Below are 15715 nucleotides of genomic sequence, written 5' to 3'. Positions count from 1 at the left end.
ACAGCTGTGTAATCTGCGCAGAGTATATGGAAGGTTAAGTGAAAAGCTGACATATCATTAATAAACCATGAATTCTGAGGACATACAATACTGCATTATTGTCTGAAATATGAGGATACACAAATTTCCTCCTCAATGAAGAGTAAAACTGGGCAGAACTACAGCATGTACTAGAAACATTTTAAAAGTGAATTATTGATATCACTGTTCAGAGAGAGTACAGCTGGAAACATCACCTGGACTGCAGTGCTGTGCACTGGATGCAGGAATTACATCTGATGGTATTACGGAGCAAATTATTTTATATATAAGGTCAGCCCTGCTTGCAGCTCTCCTGAGGCTTGTCTGAATGGTAGATAATGTTACCCGACTGATGGGAGACCTGATAATCTCAGGTCTTCAGATAAGATCAGTGCTGGCACACAGAAGTGATAAGTGTCAGTGGCTGACAGCCACCACCTCTATGGGAGAGGAAATGTGTCTTTAGAAAATGCCTTGTCCATTTTAATCACAGTTTTAAGCATCAGCAGACCAAGTCTGAGTGTAATGTATTTGTAAAATATATCTGTTTAACACTATTACTTTCTTCTTCCATTGAACTGTTGATCCTTACGGCTCCCAGGGGTTATTAACATCAGCTGAAGAGCCAGGCAAATGTGGTTGATATCTAGAGAGTCTAGAGGTTGATATCTAGAGGCCGCATGATGGCCTGCCACACTTCAGCTGTTTTATTACCAGATTCCTTCTGCAAAAATTACCAGCAGTTGACCTGCTGAGCCAGTGGGTTTGTACAGTATCTGTCTCTACAGGCTAAAAATACCACTGCCTTTCCAATATTATATTAACAAACTAATCACAGGAAAGACATGCATTCTATTGGGATTTCACATCAATACCATTACAGAATAATTCTAAAAACATTATTTCTGCATTTCTTGGAAACTATGTATTTCGTTCAGTCTTGCAAAAACGTCTAACAGTCTAATTGAGCTTTCTCAGCTATATATAACTTACCTGAACTTTATTTTTTTCCCCTATTTCACTTTTAGCATTATTCTAATCAGTACCACTAAAATACATGTGCTCAAATCCTAGGTATCACTCTCAGTTAAACTCGGTAATGTTAGAACAGACAAGTATCACTGCAATAATTTTGTATTTCAGTGCTGCTAGCTACAAAAGATTTCCAGTCCTACTTCTAATTTCGTTTTAGCTTGGATTTGTGAAATGCTCAATAAAACAGTAATATTTAATAGTAGAAGTATTTCTGCAGATTTTTTTTATTATTATTATTTGCATTACGTGAGGTAACAGTGCCACCAGGTGGCAATTTGCAGCAATCACACATCTTCGTTGCTGGAAATACTTCAAATTTAAAACATTCAAAATTGAGCCTAGAAAGCTGAATTTTGACCAAAGACTGTGTGGTGAAACAGAAATAAGAAAAAATATAAAATTATAGAAAGGCTTCTGCAGATGAATCTATCGAGTCTATGAATTTATATAAGTTCCTTGGCTATCCCTCCACCCCTAATTTTAGGATATTCTTCCATGTACTCCCTCCTTTGATCTACCAAAAGACAGAATTTTATGCAAACTCGCATTTGTAAATTTCTGACACTGCCATGAATCTTTTTGCTCTGATTTCTACTGCTTGACTAACAAAAATTGTTATTGAGAGTGGTCAGTCTTTAGCTAACTATGCTCTAAAATCCCTCTATTCTGATTGGCTTTCTTTACCCACACTGGTCTCTTAGAAAGGTGTTTCACAGCTGTAGGCACCCATATTTGCATGGCCCACGTTGCACCTTAGTGTAACCCTTATGGATTTTTACAGAACTATTGTGTTCCCTTTCAGCCCTCACTTTGAAAAGTTAAGCAGATCTTCCCCATTAGTCTGCTCTCTGGTAACATACCCACTGTAAAAGATGATCCTTGTATTTGAAAATACTGCTGTTTATCAGGTAATAAAAATTTACAAAATTCAGCATAATGTGGACAGGTTTACCTCTATATTTATTCAGAAAGTCTATCACATAAATGTTGTTTTCTCTCCTTCAGAGCAAGATTTTGTTTATAACAGGCTTTTAATTTATTAACATTATGGAGTGGATGAACTGCTGTGTTGGGAGGGAAGACTTCGTTGACATTGAATTCAACATATAATTAGATATATATTAGTATCTTGTACATTTTGGTTTTGCTCTGCTGTGTGGTGCTGTAATCAGTAATTGCCATGTCTGTGATTCACTTGGCCTTTTCAGTTGTCAGTAGAGTGTGGGAGGGTGGTATTCAGCACAAAGGTTGCTGCAGCATCTTCACAGTTAGTCACTGCAGGTTTTACGTTGCTCTCCAGCACATCATTCCCAAGATGCATTTGGGCCAAGTGTTTTGCAATTCATAAAACATTGAGACTTGCCACTGTTTTTAAGATTAATGACTCTCAAATATGGCATAGGCAGGGATCAAGGGTGAAGTTTATATCTAGGTTGCTGTGCAGTGCTCTGAATGGAACTGCATAGAGCTTTTGAGTCTTTGCTGTTGTGTCATAAATCGTGGCAGAAAGAAGCAAATTGAGTTACAGGCAAGAGCACACTTCCATTTGGTTTCAAGATCTACGTTTAAGAGAAATGAAAGCCACTTTGTGAGCTAAATTCAGAGCCAGTCTAATGGCCCCATTTTCCAGATGAGCTCATGACCTGGGAAAATGGGATGTGTTAAATATCAGAATAAATCTCAACTTGCTCTGAATTTAAAATATGTGCTCGTTTTGCTGATCTAGTGCTGGTGGTGCTGGAATAGACAGGAGAGCAGCATCAAGACAGCTGTGTTGCAGCTGGCTTTTTTCTACCAGTTGCTTCTTATAATCCTGACATTTACTATTATAGTTAACTCAGCAAACATGTTGATAAATTGCAGCAGCTAATACAATAAATAGAGAAAAAGACAGAATAAGAGCAATAAAAACCATAATAAACATTTCACTTGACATGCCCCTCAGATATTTTGAGGTGCAAAAAAGATGTTTTGTAGGTTATCAGGATGACAACAGGATGAATGGTGCACTCATTGCCTTTGATTTAGTGTGGTATGGATCACTTACATTAATAAATTACACCTTAAAATAAATTATCATTTTCCAGGGCTGGCTATGGAGCACAAGATGTTAGTGTTGGTTTTTATAACAAGTATAAAGCCAGGTTGACTACATTTACCACAGAAGTGCCTATTGTGCAGCTCAATCTCATAAAACATGAACCAGAGCAGTGAAAGGCAGATTGTCTAAGTATACCAGTGGGTCTGTGTATTTCTGGGACAGTTTCTAATGACAAGAGCCAGTGCCTGGACAGCACTATCCTGAAAGACGAAGCTCCCTGTCCTGTGCTGCCTTCCGTGTGGCCATTTGAAACCATGTTGTACTAGTTGTTTATGGACATGCAGACAGATTTCGTTAACCGTGTCTTTTGTCTAAAAAAATCAGTTAGCAAAGAAATTTATCAGATCAGTCTGGTATCAGCTTTTTCATCAGTCAGGATTCCATTTTATTCCAGTAACTTCATCTGTCCTTTATCATTCTTATCTTCCACTCATCTTTTAATATGTCATCCTTTGAAAATTGTACTTGAAAATTTCTGCTGTATTGAAGCCAGACTAAAAGGCCAGATAATTACTCAAATAATATTTTTCTCTTTCTTTAGAGAAATTCTTAGGTTTCTTACAATTATACCATTTCAATAATCCAGTCATAATATACAGAACAATCAGATATTTTATTAAAGAGCTGAACTACCAGCACTGCAATTTCAAATAAAAGTTTTCCAGTATTTCCTTTGTGTTCTTCTCAGAATATTTTAACAATGGCTTCTACACCATGTTATTAGCACTCAGATGTATCTCAAAACCAATTTTTCAGATAAGAGTTGATTTCTTGTTCGTTTTTCATAATCTTTTTTATATAATCATAAATTTTCTCTCTACTTCATTGTTAAGGTTGTTCATCTCAGATTGAAAATTAAATGCTGAGTATTTTTTCCTGAATATCTAGTTATGGGGCAGGGGGGTCAACTGTCAGTTTACTTCTAACAGAATTTAAGGAGTGATATAGTGCTCTGCAACAAGATGGAAACAGACGTTAGGTACTACAAATGCTTTATGTGTTGCACTGTATCATGTTAGGAGACTCTTATTAAGAGTGTTGAAATTAACTCTCTGTAGAAAAAGTTAATAAGGAAGACTGTAAAATTCCATAAAACATATCATCTGAGTGTAGCTCTTTAATTCTTCCTTCTTCCAGTATGCTTAGAAACTATTTCTTTGTGTATGTATTCTTACGTATCGTGGTGGTGTCTCTATTTGGTTTTCGTAACTAGTTTCATGCAGATTTTGATAAGAGATTTGAATGAGCTTTCTTCATCCCTGTGTAAGAAAATCTCCCACCCTGCATAATGTGGCAATTTTCCAGCCTGACTAATCACATGAAGGAGCATGAAACTCATTATGTAAGATTATTTGTGAAATCATTGATATTTGTGGAAGTAGAAGAGGGAGACCAATCAGGCTTCATTTAATTAAAAGTATCATTTTGCATCTCCAAGAAGCTGCAGACTCTCATGTACAATACTCCTTTTTTCTCTACATGCTGTGAATTTCTTATTTCATAGGATGGAGTTTCAGCATGGGCTCTGCCTACCAGTTCCACAGCTGGCGAGTATTTGTGATCGTCTGTGCACTGCCTTGTGTCTCTTCTGTGGTAGCCCTCACCTTTATGCCAGAAAGCCCGCGATTCTTGCTGGAGGTATACGTAACTTTCCATATTGTTTTTAGATTCCAGTCAAAATTATGTCTGTGTTTACATCATGACCTCTGTATAACAGGCCTTAAGATTGTTCAGTGATAGTACTGTATATCTTAATCTGTATGTATGTTGTGTTTAAATGAACATTTAGGTTGGAAAACATGATGAAGCTTGGATGATACTCAAACAAATTCATGACACAAACATGCGAGCTCGTGGTCAGCCTGAGAAGGTCTTCACAGTGAGTATTGCTTTTAAAGCTAATCGCTTTAACACATCAGTGAGCTGGCTGATTGGCAAGGTCTGGAGGGCTTAAGCAATCAATATTAATACTCTGCATGACAAAGTAAGTAACTTGCACTCTAAATTCCTAAATATAAGAACCAAATTCCTACTGAAATTGTTATATATACAATTGCTATATGTACAAGGCTTGTAAAGATACAAGCCTTTGGCCAACACATTCTTGAACCTATGAATCCACGTTGTATTTTTCGTTGGTGTACCAAGACACTTAACAGACTCAATCTGTGTTTTATTTAATGAAAAGGCCAGATTCAAAGCACTGATAAGTTGTTTCTATTTGGAGCAGAAACTGGTGATTCAAATGTGGGTGATTTTTATCACATCTTCCTTAAATATGAAGAATATACCCAATAATTTTTTTCTTCCTGGATACAGTAGGACCAAACAGCAGAAGGCATTTTCTTGCTTTGAAAATCAGTCTCCCTTTACAACTTGTGCTGTGGGACTGTAAGCACTCTGCTCCCACTCAGAGCCATGTTTGGGATGTTTTTCCTCTTCCAGAGGCTTTCATCTTACTCTAGTGCACACATAATTCAATTAAGAAATCCTTTCAAAAGCTCTGCATTTGCAGAATGACCATCAAGGAATGACCATCTGACCATATAACTTTATTTCATTGAGACTTTCAGTTTGTTGCCTTGGATGTATTTTCCATTTACTCCATTTAGTTTTTTTCCACAAAGAAGCTCAAAACCTCCTATTTCATCTGAAAGAAGGCTGGTTATCTTGTTAAATCCACATTTATTGATACACCTGTGATCTACCTCTAATCCCATCTAACCTAGTATTTCATTTTCTGATTTCATTTATGGATAAAGGGATTTGCCTAACACCATACAGCTAGGGTGTAATTTCACAACTGCCTTTTGCTGATCTGAGCTGCTTTCAGACAGAGTATGCCTGCCCTTGGTCACTCTTTGTTTTTCTTCTGCCAGTGTTGATATTAATTGACTGATTGCAGAGTCAGCCATAGCACAGACACTGTCCCCCTGCAGTGTTGGCTTAGGCATGAGAAATAAGACAGAAATATACTGGGACAAAAGGTGGGAGGAAGGATCAGCCGCAGTCTCACATTAGTTTAGCATAATCATAATCACATCCTAAAGCAGCTGTGGAGAAGAAAACAAAGCGCATGCTTGTTGTTCCCTGTTCTTGTGATCTAACAAGTCTTTCTACTCCTGTTAAAATGTGACACTGAATCATGTTGAACTCAACAGTTTATTTGTAGCTATTTTTAATCTGTCACCCATGAATAAGGCATGAATAAAGAAAACACACCACTTTCTTGGGATATTTGCCAGTTTCTGCCATGATAATTGGGAAAACTCAATTCCAGATATTGAGGATTTGAAAGATTAGAAATATTGTGTGTCAAGGTTACACATATATAGAAGTCCCTGGTTTTAGCTTGCATTAATATGATTAGAAAATACATCATTGTGTCCTTACTGGAAATATCAGCACTTAATCTTATTAACCCAGAAAGCAAAGAACTTATGCATAAATTGTTTGGGTTGTACTTTTACTCTCCCTTTTTTAAAAAGTATAAGTTATTCCTATTGTGACATTTTGTCTCAGTAATTTATTCACATAGCTCTCCTAAACCCTGTTTCTTCATCCAGTACCATTCTATAACTTTTGTGTTACGATTTTCCTCCACTTCATGTCACTAGTCACATCTGATATGCTTCAATAATATTTCTAACTCCACAGCTCATGTAACTTTTTTTATTACTGCTATAATTTTAATGTGCTTTCCTTTTGTATGTTTTCCTATCTTATCTTGATTTCATCTTTTCCTAGAACCTTTTTTCACATGTAATGTTTAGTTACTCATATTGAGGATTTTATCTTCAAACCTTTAGAACAGAGAAGGCATCAACTGATGAACAATTGGGTTTTGAGTTAGAAACTTGAATAAGTATATTCTAGTTACTGACTGTGGTGATAGTATCTTTGAAAACTTCTGAAAATCTCTCTTGAGAGCAGTGACATTAACAGAGATGACAGAAAATTGATAGTACCTTCTATTATGGAACTATCCGAGTTAAACATTTATGTACATGCTTAACTACCTTCCTGGGTCCTTAAAATATACATTCATTAGATCCATTGGTTTAAATGTTTAAGTAAAAAAAAACCTTTTTATCCTTAAACCCAAGATTCTATCCACTCTTTGTGATATACTAATCTTTTATTCTGCAAAAAGTTTTTCTTTGCAGCAAGTCTTGATTTTGTAAAATTTAAACCATTGCATGTTTCTAGCCATTGCTTTTCAACAGAAGTTCCATTTTCATTAAAATAGGTATTCTTTATATTTTTCTTTCATTCTTTATATACTGACAGCTTACTTTGCATGGCCCAGATGGACCATTATCTTGATTCAATAGGACTCTTCTTATGTTAAAGAACCATCAAGGCCAGCAGCTCTTTGTCTCCACTCACATGCAGTGGTCCTAGGATGTACACGTGCTTCCCCCAACCTCCAAAGCTCCAAATGAGTCAGGTGAAAAGGCTGCCCCTGAGCTTATAAATGTGGTGTGATTCAGAAGGCATGCCCTTTCTATCTGGAGGTGTGACATGTGAGGATGTTTGTATATACAAGGTCTTAAATAATCTTGGAAGACTCAACTCAGTTTTCTGTATAACATGTTTCATAAAAGCAGTTTAAGAAAAGCTTAAAATCAATCAAAAGATGCAGACAAGATTATTGCTATTGAGAAAGGAATGATGAGAAAAGTACAGTCTTGTCTTTGATGCAGTCATGATTTGGCAAGACAGTGAGATGCAGTGTTTCAGAAATGATGGTGATTATAGCTAAACCGCTTAGTGGGCATTTGTTTGTTCTTGTTCATGGGATGAGGCTGCTGGTACATCTTAAAGATGTACATTTTACATATGTAAATACAGATTTTACATCTGTAAAAGCAGTGAGCTGAAAACTAGAGCTTTACCATCAATACTGCTATTTCCTGATGTCCTCTAATCCACTATGATGCATCTGTGGGTAATGGTGTCATCATTCTCTTAAGAAGAAACACAAGCTATTGCTACCTTCAGAAATGTCAGACATACACTGAACCCTCAGTGTCTTGCTCTCTCCCTCCCTATATATCAGGCCCCTTCCCCATTTTATCTTCTTTTTTTTTTTTTTTTTTCCATTCTCCATTTCTATTCTTTTAAAAAAACTGTGGGTGAATACACTGCTGTTTGTGATACTGGTATGAACTTGGGACCAGAGCAGAAACCAAAACCAAAACTATACAATGGTTTGTCAGATACTGTGTCTGGAAAGACAGTATAACACATTCTTTTTCTGCTACACAGGAGAGTGCTACTAGCATTGTAGGCAACATCACATTCTCTGTCAGTGGTAGTTCTGTATTTTTCCCTGATGTCTGTTTATCTCATTTCACTTTAGAGGAAGTAGGTGATTGCTCATAACAGCAATAACATGCATGGTTCCAGATCATTTCACCTAACTTTCTCTTTCTTCATTAAAGTAGATAGTTAAATTCAACATCCAAAAGACAAAGAGAGTTCCCTGTCTAACAGTAAAGGAAATAAGAACAAAAGAATAATGTTACTCAACTATTAATTCTTGACATTTCAAATACTTCTATTTGCATTACTGTATCTTTAATCAGTAGACTTTCAAGAATGTTGTGATAGCAAATCAGAAACATCTTGATAGCAAAATCCAGACGTGGTTAACTGAGGGTTTAAATACTGTTTTATCCTTTGTGGCATTAGGGATATGGACAGCAACAGTCTAGTAGAACCTGACAGTTCTCCTCAGCTTGTTTCAATCAGAGGAAATTGATTTCCTGCATGCTTTAAATCTAAAGTTTTTCCAGTACAGTTGCATCCATAATGAAATTTGGCATTATAGTGTGCTACTATTTCTTTATATTTCTAAAGCGTTCCAAGTGTAGACACAGGTTTAACATCTGCTCATTTTTAATTTATGGGATTTATTAAAACCTTCCAAATCTCCTTGACAGACAGCTAATTTCTCCATAAAATGCAAATATTTGCTGTTCTGTTTTTATTTCTAGGTTAACAGAATCAAAACTCCAAAGCAGATAGACGAGCTTATAGAAATAGAGAGCGATACAGGAACTTGGTACAGGAGGTGTTTTGTTAGAATTCGCACAGAGCTGTATGGCGTAAGTAACAACATCTCTGTTCTGTAACCTGTTACCTTTCCTCTTTTTAATTAGCCTTCAGATATGGGATGGATTATTGAGCTCATGCTAGTGATAGCTGCAATGCTGCATTTTCCATGCACTGGCAGATTCAGGAACCAGTGCAAGGTTCTCATTTCCTGACCCAGGAGAGGTGCTGGTGAATCACAGAGGTTGGTCCCAGTTTGTGAGAAGGAAAATGCACACAAATGATGGCTGATAGTTACATAGCCATATTCCCAACCACCATGGTATAATATGTACTGGAAATGTGTACCAATATATACCTATAGAAAGAGGTGACACATGATGAGATGGAAAATTTGCAGCATGAACTTGAGGCGGCGACATTATGTACAAATGGTAAAGTCATGAATAAATGTGTAAATAGATGTCATAAAGTCTTTATAAGGCTTTGCATCTGCATGTATTTTTAGGCATGTTAAATGTTTTACCAGAAAACTATGTTAAAGCTATTTCAGAAAGTTTAATGCAAGCTCAATGGGAGTATGCTCCATATTCTTTTTTACTTCTTTGCAAAGCCAAAATTATGCAGTACCTTTGAACCTTGTAATGAAAATTGAGGAAAGTCTCATTAATAAAAAAAAAAAAAAAAAAAAAAAAAAAAAAAAAAAGTTAGAAATATCTTTTCACAGCTGTTAAATATCTGGCATCTTGAAGGTCTCCAGAGCTATGATGTAAAGTAGTGATGTGAAGTGTTGTAAACCAAGATTTGTTACAAAACTACTTTGCTTGGAAAAATGGCATTTTCACTATAAAAAAGTACCAAACAAAAAAACCCAACCAAACAAACCCAGAAGGTGCCTGCTTTCATAGTTATTTGTACAAAAATGGAGTAGTTGAAGATTGAAATGTTACGATTTTGCCTTGTTACCAAACCACCTTTAAAAGTAGACCACTTAGTTACAAATTGGCTGTCTCTTATGCTTGTTATCTCACTGGACTAGCCCCTGGGTTAGAGCTCTTTGTTGCACAATGTGTGCTGAAACCTCCTAAGACAAACTGCTACTTCTCTTCAAAAAGAGAAAATCATCTTGAGATGAGAAAGAGGGGAGGGAACACCCATTCTCAGTTGGCTCTGCTGTAGTGTTTCTGACCTGGAGGTAGTCCCATCTTTTCCTCATATAGTTAAACTACCAATTTCTAGCTGTGGTAGGTTATGATAGATCAAACTCTGTGTCACTGTTGAATTATGGAATACAGTTTATCTAAACTTAAAACAGTGTAATACTGGGGAGTCAGAAGAAAACATTTTTTACAAGATCTCTGTTTATTTGACATAGTGAAATGAAGTTGCCAAGATACTGGAAAGTTTGAGGTGATCAGAGTAGAGGATGAGTTAATAAACACTGTGCATACTGGTGTGTAAATAATTTTATATAGGCCAGCAATGTGTGCTTGCATCCCAGAAAGCCAATCACATCCTAAGCTGCATAAAAAGAAGCATAGCCAGCAGATCTGCCTCTCTACTCTGGTCTCGTGAGACCCCACCTGCAGTACTCCATATAGCTTTGGGGCCCTCAACATAAAAAGGACGTGGACCTGTTTGAGCAAGTCCAGAGAAGGCTGCACAGATGATCTGAGGGCTGGAGTACCTCTCCTATGAGAAAATGTTGAAAGGGTTGGGACTGTTCAGCCTGCAGAAGAGAAGGCTCCAGAGAGACCTTATACCAGCCTTTCAGTATCTAAAGGGGGCTTATAAAAAAGATTGAGGGAGACTTTTTACCAAGGCCTGTAGTGACAGAAGGGGTAAGAGTGCTAGACTATTATAGGATAGATTTAGATTGGACATTAGGAATAAATGTTTTATGATGAAGGTGGTGAGGCACTGGAACAGGCTGCCCAAAGAAGTTGTGACTGCCCTGTCCCTGACAGTGCTCAAGGCCAGTTTGGATGGGCCTTTGAGCAAGCTGATCTAGTGGAAGGTGTACCTGCCTGTAGCAGGAGGATTGGAATGAGATGATCTTTGAAGGTCCCTTCCAACCCAAATCGTTCTGTGATTCTATGAAAAGAAGTCAAAAGTCATATAACATGCACAATCTGGCTATATCTGGAGATTAACATACTTGTGTGACTGATGACATGTGATTAACATAGTGTTATCTTCTCTCTCAGAGGCCCTGAAGAAGCAAGCTAATCAGTATCAAAAAGGTTCTATCATTTAGCAAAATTGTTCAAAATACAATTTATAATAAATATATTTCCTAATGATTTACAGATTTGGTTGACATTTATGAGATGCTTCAACTACCCGGTGAAGGATAATACGATCAAACTTACAGCTGTATGGTTCACCTTGTCTTTTGGGTAAGAGTGGTTGAAACCTTAAATCAATTTTGATAGACTTGATGGACAGAAGAATCATCTGTATGCAAATTTTTATCACTATGATTATCTTTTTTATTCAGAAGGGTTTTATCCAGTATCTTTCCACAAAATGTTATATCTATCAGTTAGCCTGTTCTTACTTGCAAGCTTACCTCATCAAAAATATCTGCTTCAGAAAAGAGCATCTTCTGGTGTCAGGATCTTTCAATATTTTAGTTTATGTTGGATTCTACTCTGATGGACTGTCATGGTTTAAACCCGTCTGGTAACTCAGCACCATGCAGCTACTCATTGACCTCCCATTTTTCCCTTTCACCGGGTGGGTTGGGAGGAGAATAGAAAGAATGTAAAACCCATGGGTTGAGATAAGAACAGTTTAATAATGAAAATAAAGTAAAATATGCTAATAGTAGAAAGAATACCAACAATAACAATAATAATAGGAAACAACAAAAAAGAAATGAAAGCTCAGAAAACACAAGTGAAACACAATACAATTGCTCATCACCTGCTGACCAATACCCAGCCCATCTGAGCAGTGATTGGTCCCTTCCAGGTGACTTCCCCAGCTTATATACTGGGCATGATGTGCTGTGGTATGGCAAACCCCTTTGGCTAGTTTGGGTCAGGTGTCCTGTCTCTGCTCTCACCCAGCTTCTTGTGCCCCTTCTCACTGGCAGAGCATGAGACTGAAAAGTCCTGGATTAGAGCAAGCATTATTTAGCAACAACTTAAAACATTGGTGTGCTATCAGCATTGTTCTCAGACTAAAGCCAGAAGATAGCACTGCACTAGCTATTAGAAAAAATAAATAACTGTTACAGCTGAAACCAGGACGTGGAACAACTGCTCCATCACATAAGAGCTGTTCAACTTAGACAGATTTCCCAACAAGTAAGACTGGCGACTGAGCTTTTTCTGTTTTTTGCAGCTACTATGGCTTATCTGTCTGGTTTCCCGACGTCATTAAACATCTACAATCAGACGAGTATGCATCCCGAGTGAAACATTTCCGCAATGAGGAGGTTTCACATTTCGTCTTCAACTTCACACTGGAAAATCAGATTCACAGCAATGGAGAATTCATCAATGACAGGTTTAGAGATTTCCTAATATACTGACTTAGCTGGAATAAAAAAAAAGATGTTTTAAAGCATGTTCTAATAATCTCATATTTTTCTCCATCAGCTAATGATACTTGCTTTTGTTGCTTTTTAATGGGAATTTATTCCTGATCTTGATTTCTTGTGCCTTGTGGAGCATGGGGAGCAATGAACCTGTACATGCCCTAGTGGTTAATGTGTGAGGATCCCCCAGGCAAACACAGCTTTCTTGTCATCCTGAAAAATAGACCAGAAAGCCTAAATTAAAAATACGTCCTTTCACAGTGTGATTCAAAGATCTTCAGACCCAACACATACAGCATATTGTAGGAGCCTGGGAAAGGACATACTTTCATCTCTGTTGCTAATTCTTTTCTTATATGAATGAAAGATGCTTCTGTGAAAACGCTGAACATTGAGACGTTAGCATCTTATCACAGAAAAATAAAAGCTTAATGTTACCATAAATCAATAAAAAGTACAAACAGATCTGAATGGGAAACAACATGTCGGCAATGACTTTCGTGTTGTTTTGTTGTTTGTTGGGTTTTTTTTTCAACTGAATCTGAACATAATAAGGCTCTATCTGGACTTCACAGATAACTAGGGAACTTAGGGGAAAATTAAACAAAGCTGGTTTAGGTATCTGGTTTCTCTTAAGTTATAACAATGTGACTGGTCTGCTGGAGTTGTGATGCTAAGTAATTATTATTTCCATAGGAAAATAAATCTAGGTGAGTAAAATTACTGGCTTTTGTTATACAGGGCTTTTGAAATTATTTTTATAAGAAATTGAATTTTGACACAATTGAAAGTTTATGCACTTCAAATAAGAAAATGCAGTTATCTCATTTTCAAACTAGCCATAGCTTTCCAATTTCACTCCTTTCTAGGAGGTAGATGTTCTAAAAGCAAAGAACTATCTACTGTCAGTAACTGGCAGCACTCTGTCAACTGGGGTCTTATAATTTAAACTGAAAATTCTTGTAAAACACTTGATCTAACATTTATCTGCTCCAAAACATTAATTTACTCTTTCAAATGTGCAAATTTAAGGAGCCTCTGACAGTTATATGAGATGACCAAAACATTTTCCACAGAAGTATTAGCTCATTTAATATTCTTCCTCCACAAATATTTAAATACTCCACCCACCCTCAATCTGTATTTCCCTGATGTTCTTTCTTAAATAGAAGATCCATTAGTACTTGACTTTTTACTTTGTTACATCTCTGTTGGGTTTTAATGCAAATCTTCACAACACAAATTTTAATATAGTTGTATTTCCTGTCCAAAGCTAGAAAGTGCATCAGAAGGTATGTAGAACATGTAGTGTGTCATTTCTTTTCCAACTGACTAATTTAATTGTTAAATTTCCTTTGTTCTCATCTGGAATTAGGCTACATTTTAAAATGGGAAGGCTATATGAAAAATTATAATGAGTTGACACTTACCACTGGCCTGATTTTAATCAGTCTGTCACAAATGAGAAATGATACAGTAAATGAAACTAATGGGCTGAAAACACCATTCTTCTGACCAGTAGACAAAGAGAATTCATTAGCTGGAAATCTTTTCCTGTAGCAAATACAATCAGCTTTTCTCTCCTTTCTCATAAAGATTCCAAGAACTTTATTGGTGAGAGTTTCATTCCTACTATTTCGTAGGTAACGTATTTTGTGTCCTATTGCTGCTATTAGTCTTATAATAAGAAAATTATTTAGCTAGTCACACCATGTTTAATTAGAGCAAAGCCAGGTCTGTGTTTTGAAGGCTTTGACATTTTAACAGTTCTTACAGCTGTATAACAATTAAAGCACTGCTTTTAAAAGTCTTGCCACTTTTGAGTGACGTCTGCCAGCAAAACTATGAGCTTGTTCCACATCTTCATGTGAAACAGAAGACATCACAAAAATAGTGATGTATTTCTACATCTCTTTTTTTTTTTTTCTTAGCATAGTACTGTTATTTTCTAGAGTTATACTAAAAAAGGCTTCCAGCACTTTTTTATTCTATTAGTATCGAGGTAGAAAATTATTGCTAGTAATGCACTTCATCGTTGACTTTTTCTGTGAATGACTTGAATGACAGTCATGATCAAAGTCCTAGAAGCTAAATGAGTCAGTAGGAAAAGGGATGTTCAGAAATAAGAAAAAGTTACTAAAAATTTGCTTATACCTCTTTTATGTGCACAGTAATTGCAGTTGCATACACACACACAGGGGGAACAAATGCAGACTTCCAGTTAGATAGGTAGCTGTGTAACTGGCAATGTAATCATTGTGTTTCTGTTTCGCATTTGAGGCTAACACAATGCATTATCTGTGTTCATCTGGAAAAATACAAGTTCTTTAAAATACTCTTTTCTTCCAGCTTCCTGGTACTAGCAGGCAACTGTTCCAAGAGACTGAGTTTCTGGAGCATGATCTCCCAATTTCTGACTGTAATGTCAAGTTTAAAGTAATAGTTATTTTCCAAGGCTATTCCATTAATGTCATGACATTGGTTTTGGCTGATGATTAAGGACAGTGGCCGGTAGCTGTGTGGAGCTATTCTTCTTATTAATGCTTTTTCTGAACAATAGTATTCTAGAATCAGGTAATCATTAATTACATCCCCAGAATGCCTTTAAAGAATCATTGTTACGGGGGTTAATATTTTTTAGACCTGTACAGCTGCGTCAGCTTGACCTTTTGCTCTTTCAAACCTATGAAGGTAGACTGACAGAAATTATTTCTACTGGGCAGGTTTCTTATGATGAAGTTTAAATCAGTAACCTTTGAAGATTCACTTTTTAAGAACTGTGTGTTTGAAGATATTACTTCACTGAACACATACTTCAGGAACTGTACTTTCGTGAATACCACCTTCTACAACACAGGTATTATGAGAAAAAAGGCTGAATATTCATTCAGCTGCGTGTTCTCATCTTACATTTGTAATTTCTGGATTTCTAATAAGGCATACTAAAAGCC

The 15715-nt window shown here is 36.5% G+C and overlaps 1 protein-coding gene across 1 annotated transcript in view; it reads left to right on the top strand.

Annotated features, from left to right (window-relative positions):
* SV2C (synaptic vesicle glycoprotein 2C) overlaps positions 1–15715 on the top strand; it is a gene marked incomplete at both ends in the record, with an annotated part of 81176 nt that overhangs the window by 52974 nt on the left and 12487 nt on the right. Inside the window, 6 exons of the mRNA XM_080637096.1 lie at positions 4662–4795; positions 4947–5036; positions 9160–9270; positions 11528–11616; positions 12569–12733; positions 15488–15621. Of these exons, the coding sequence (XP_080493222.1) occupies positions 4662–4795; positions 4947–5036; positions 9160–9270; positions 11528–11616; positions 12569–12733; positions 15488–15621 (723 nt within the window). The remainder of the gene's footprint in view (positions 1–4661; positions 4796–4946; positions 5037–9159; positions 9271–11527; positions 11617–12568; positions 12734–15487; positions 15622–15715) is intronic.

Source organism: Psittacula echo, assembly GCF_963264785.1.
Source record: "Psittacula echo genome assembly, chromosome: Z".
Classification (NCBI taxonomy): domain Eukaryota; kingdom Metazoa; phylum Chordata; class Aves; order Psittaciformes; family Psittacidae; genus Psittacula; species Psittacula echo.
Note: the sequence above shows the minus strand (reverse complement) of the source record. Positions and strands in the feature narration are given on the sequence as shown.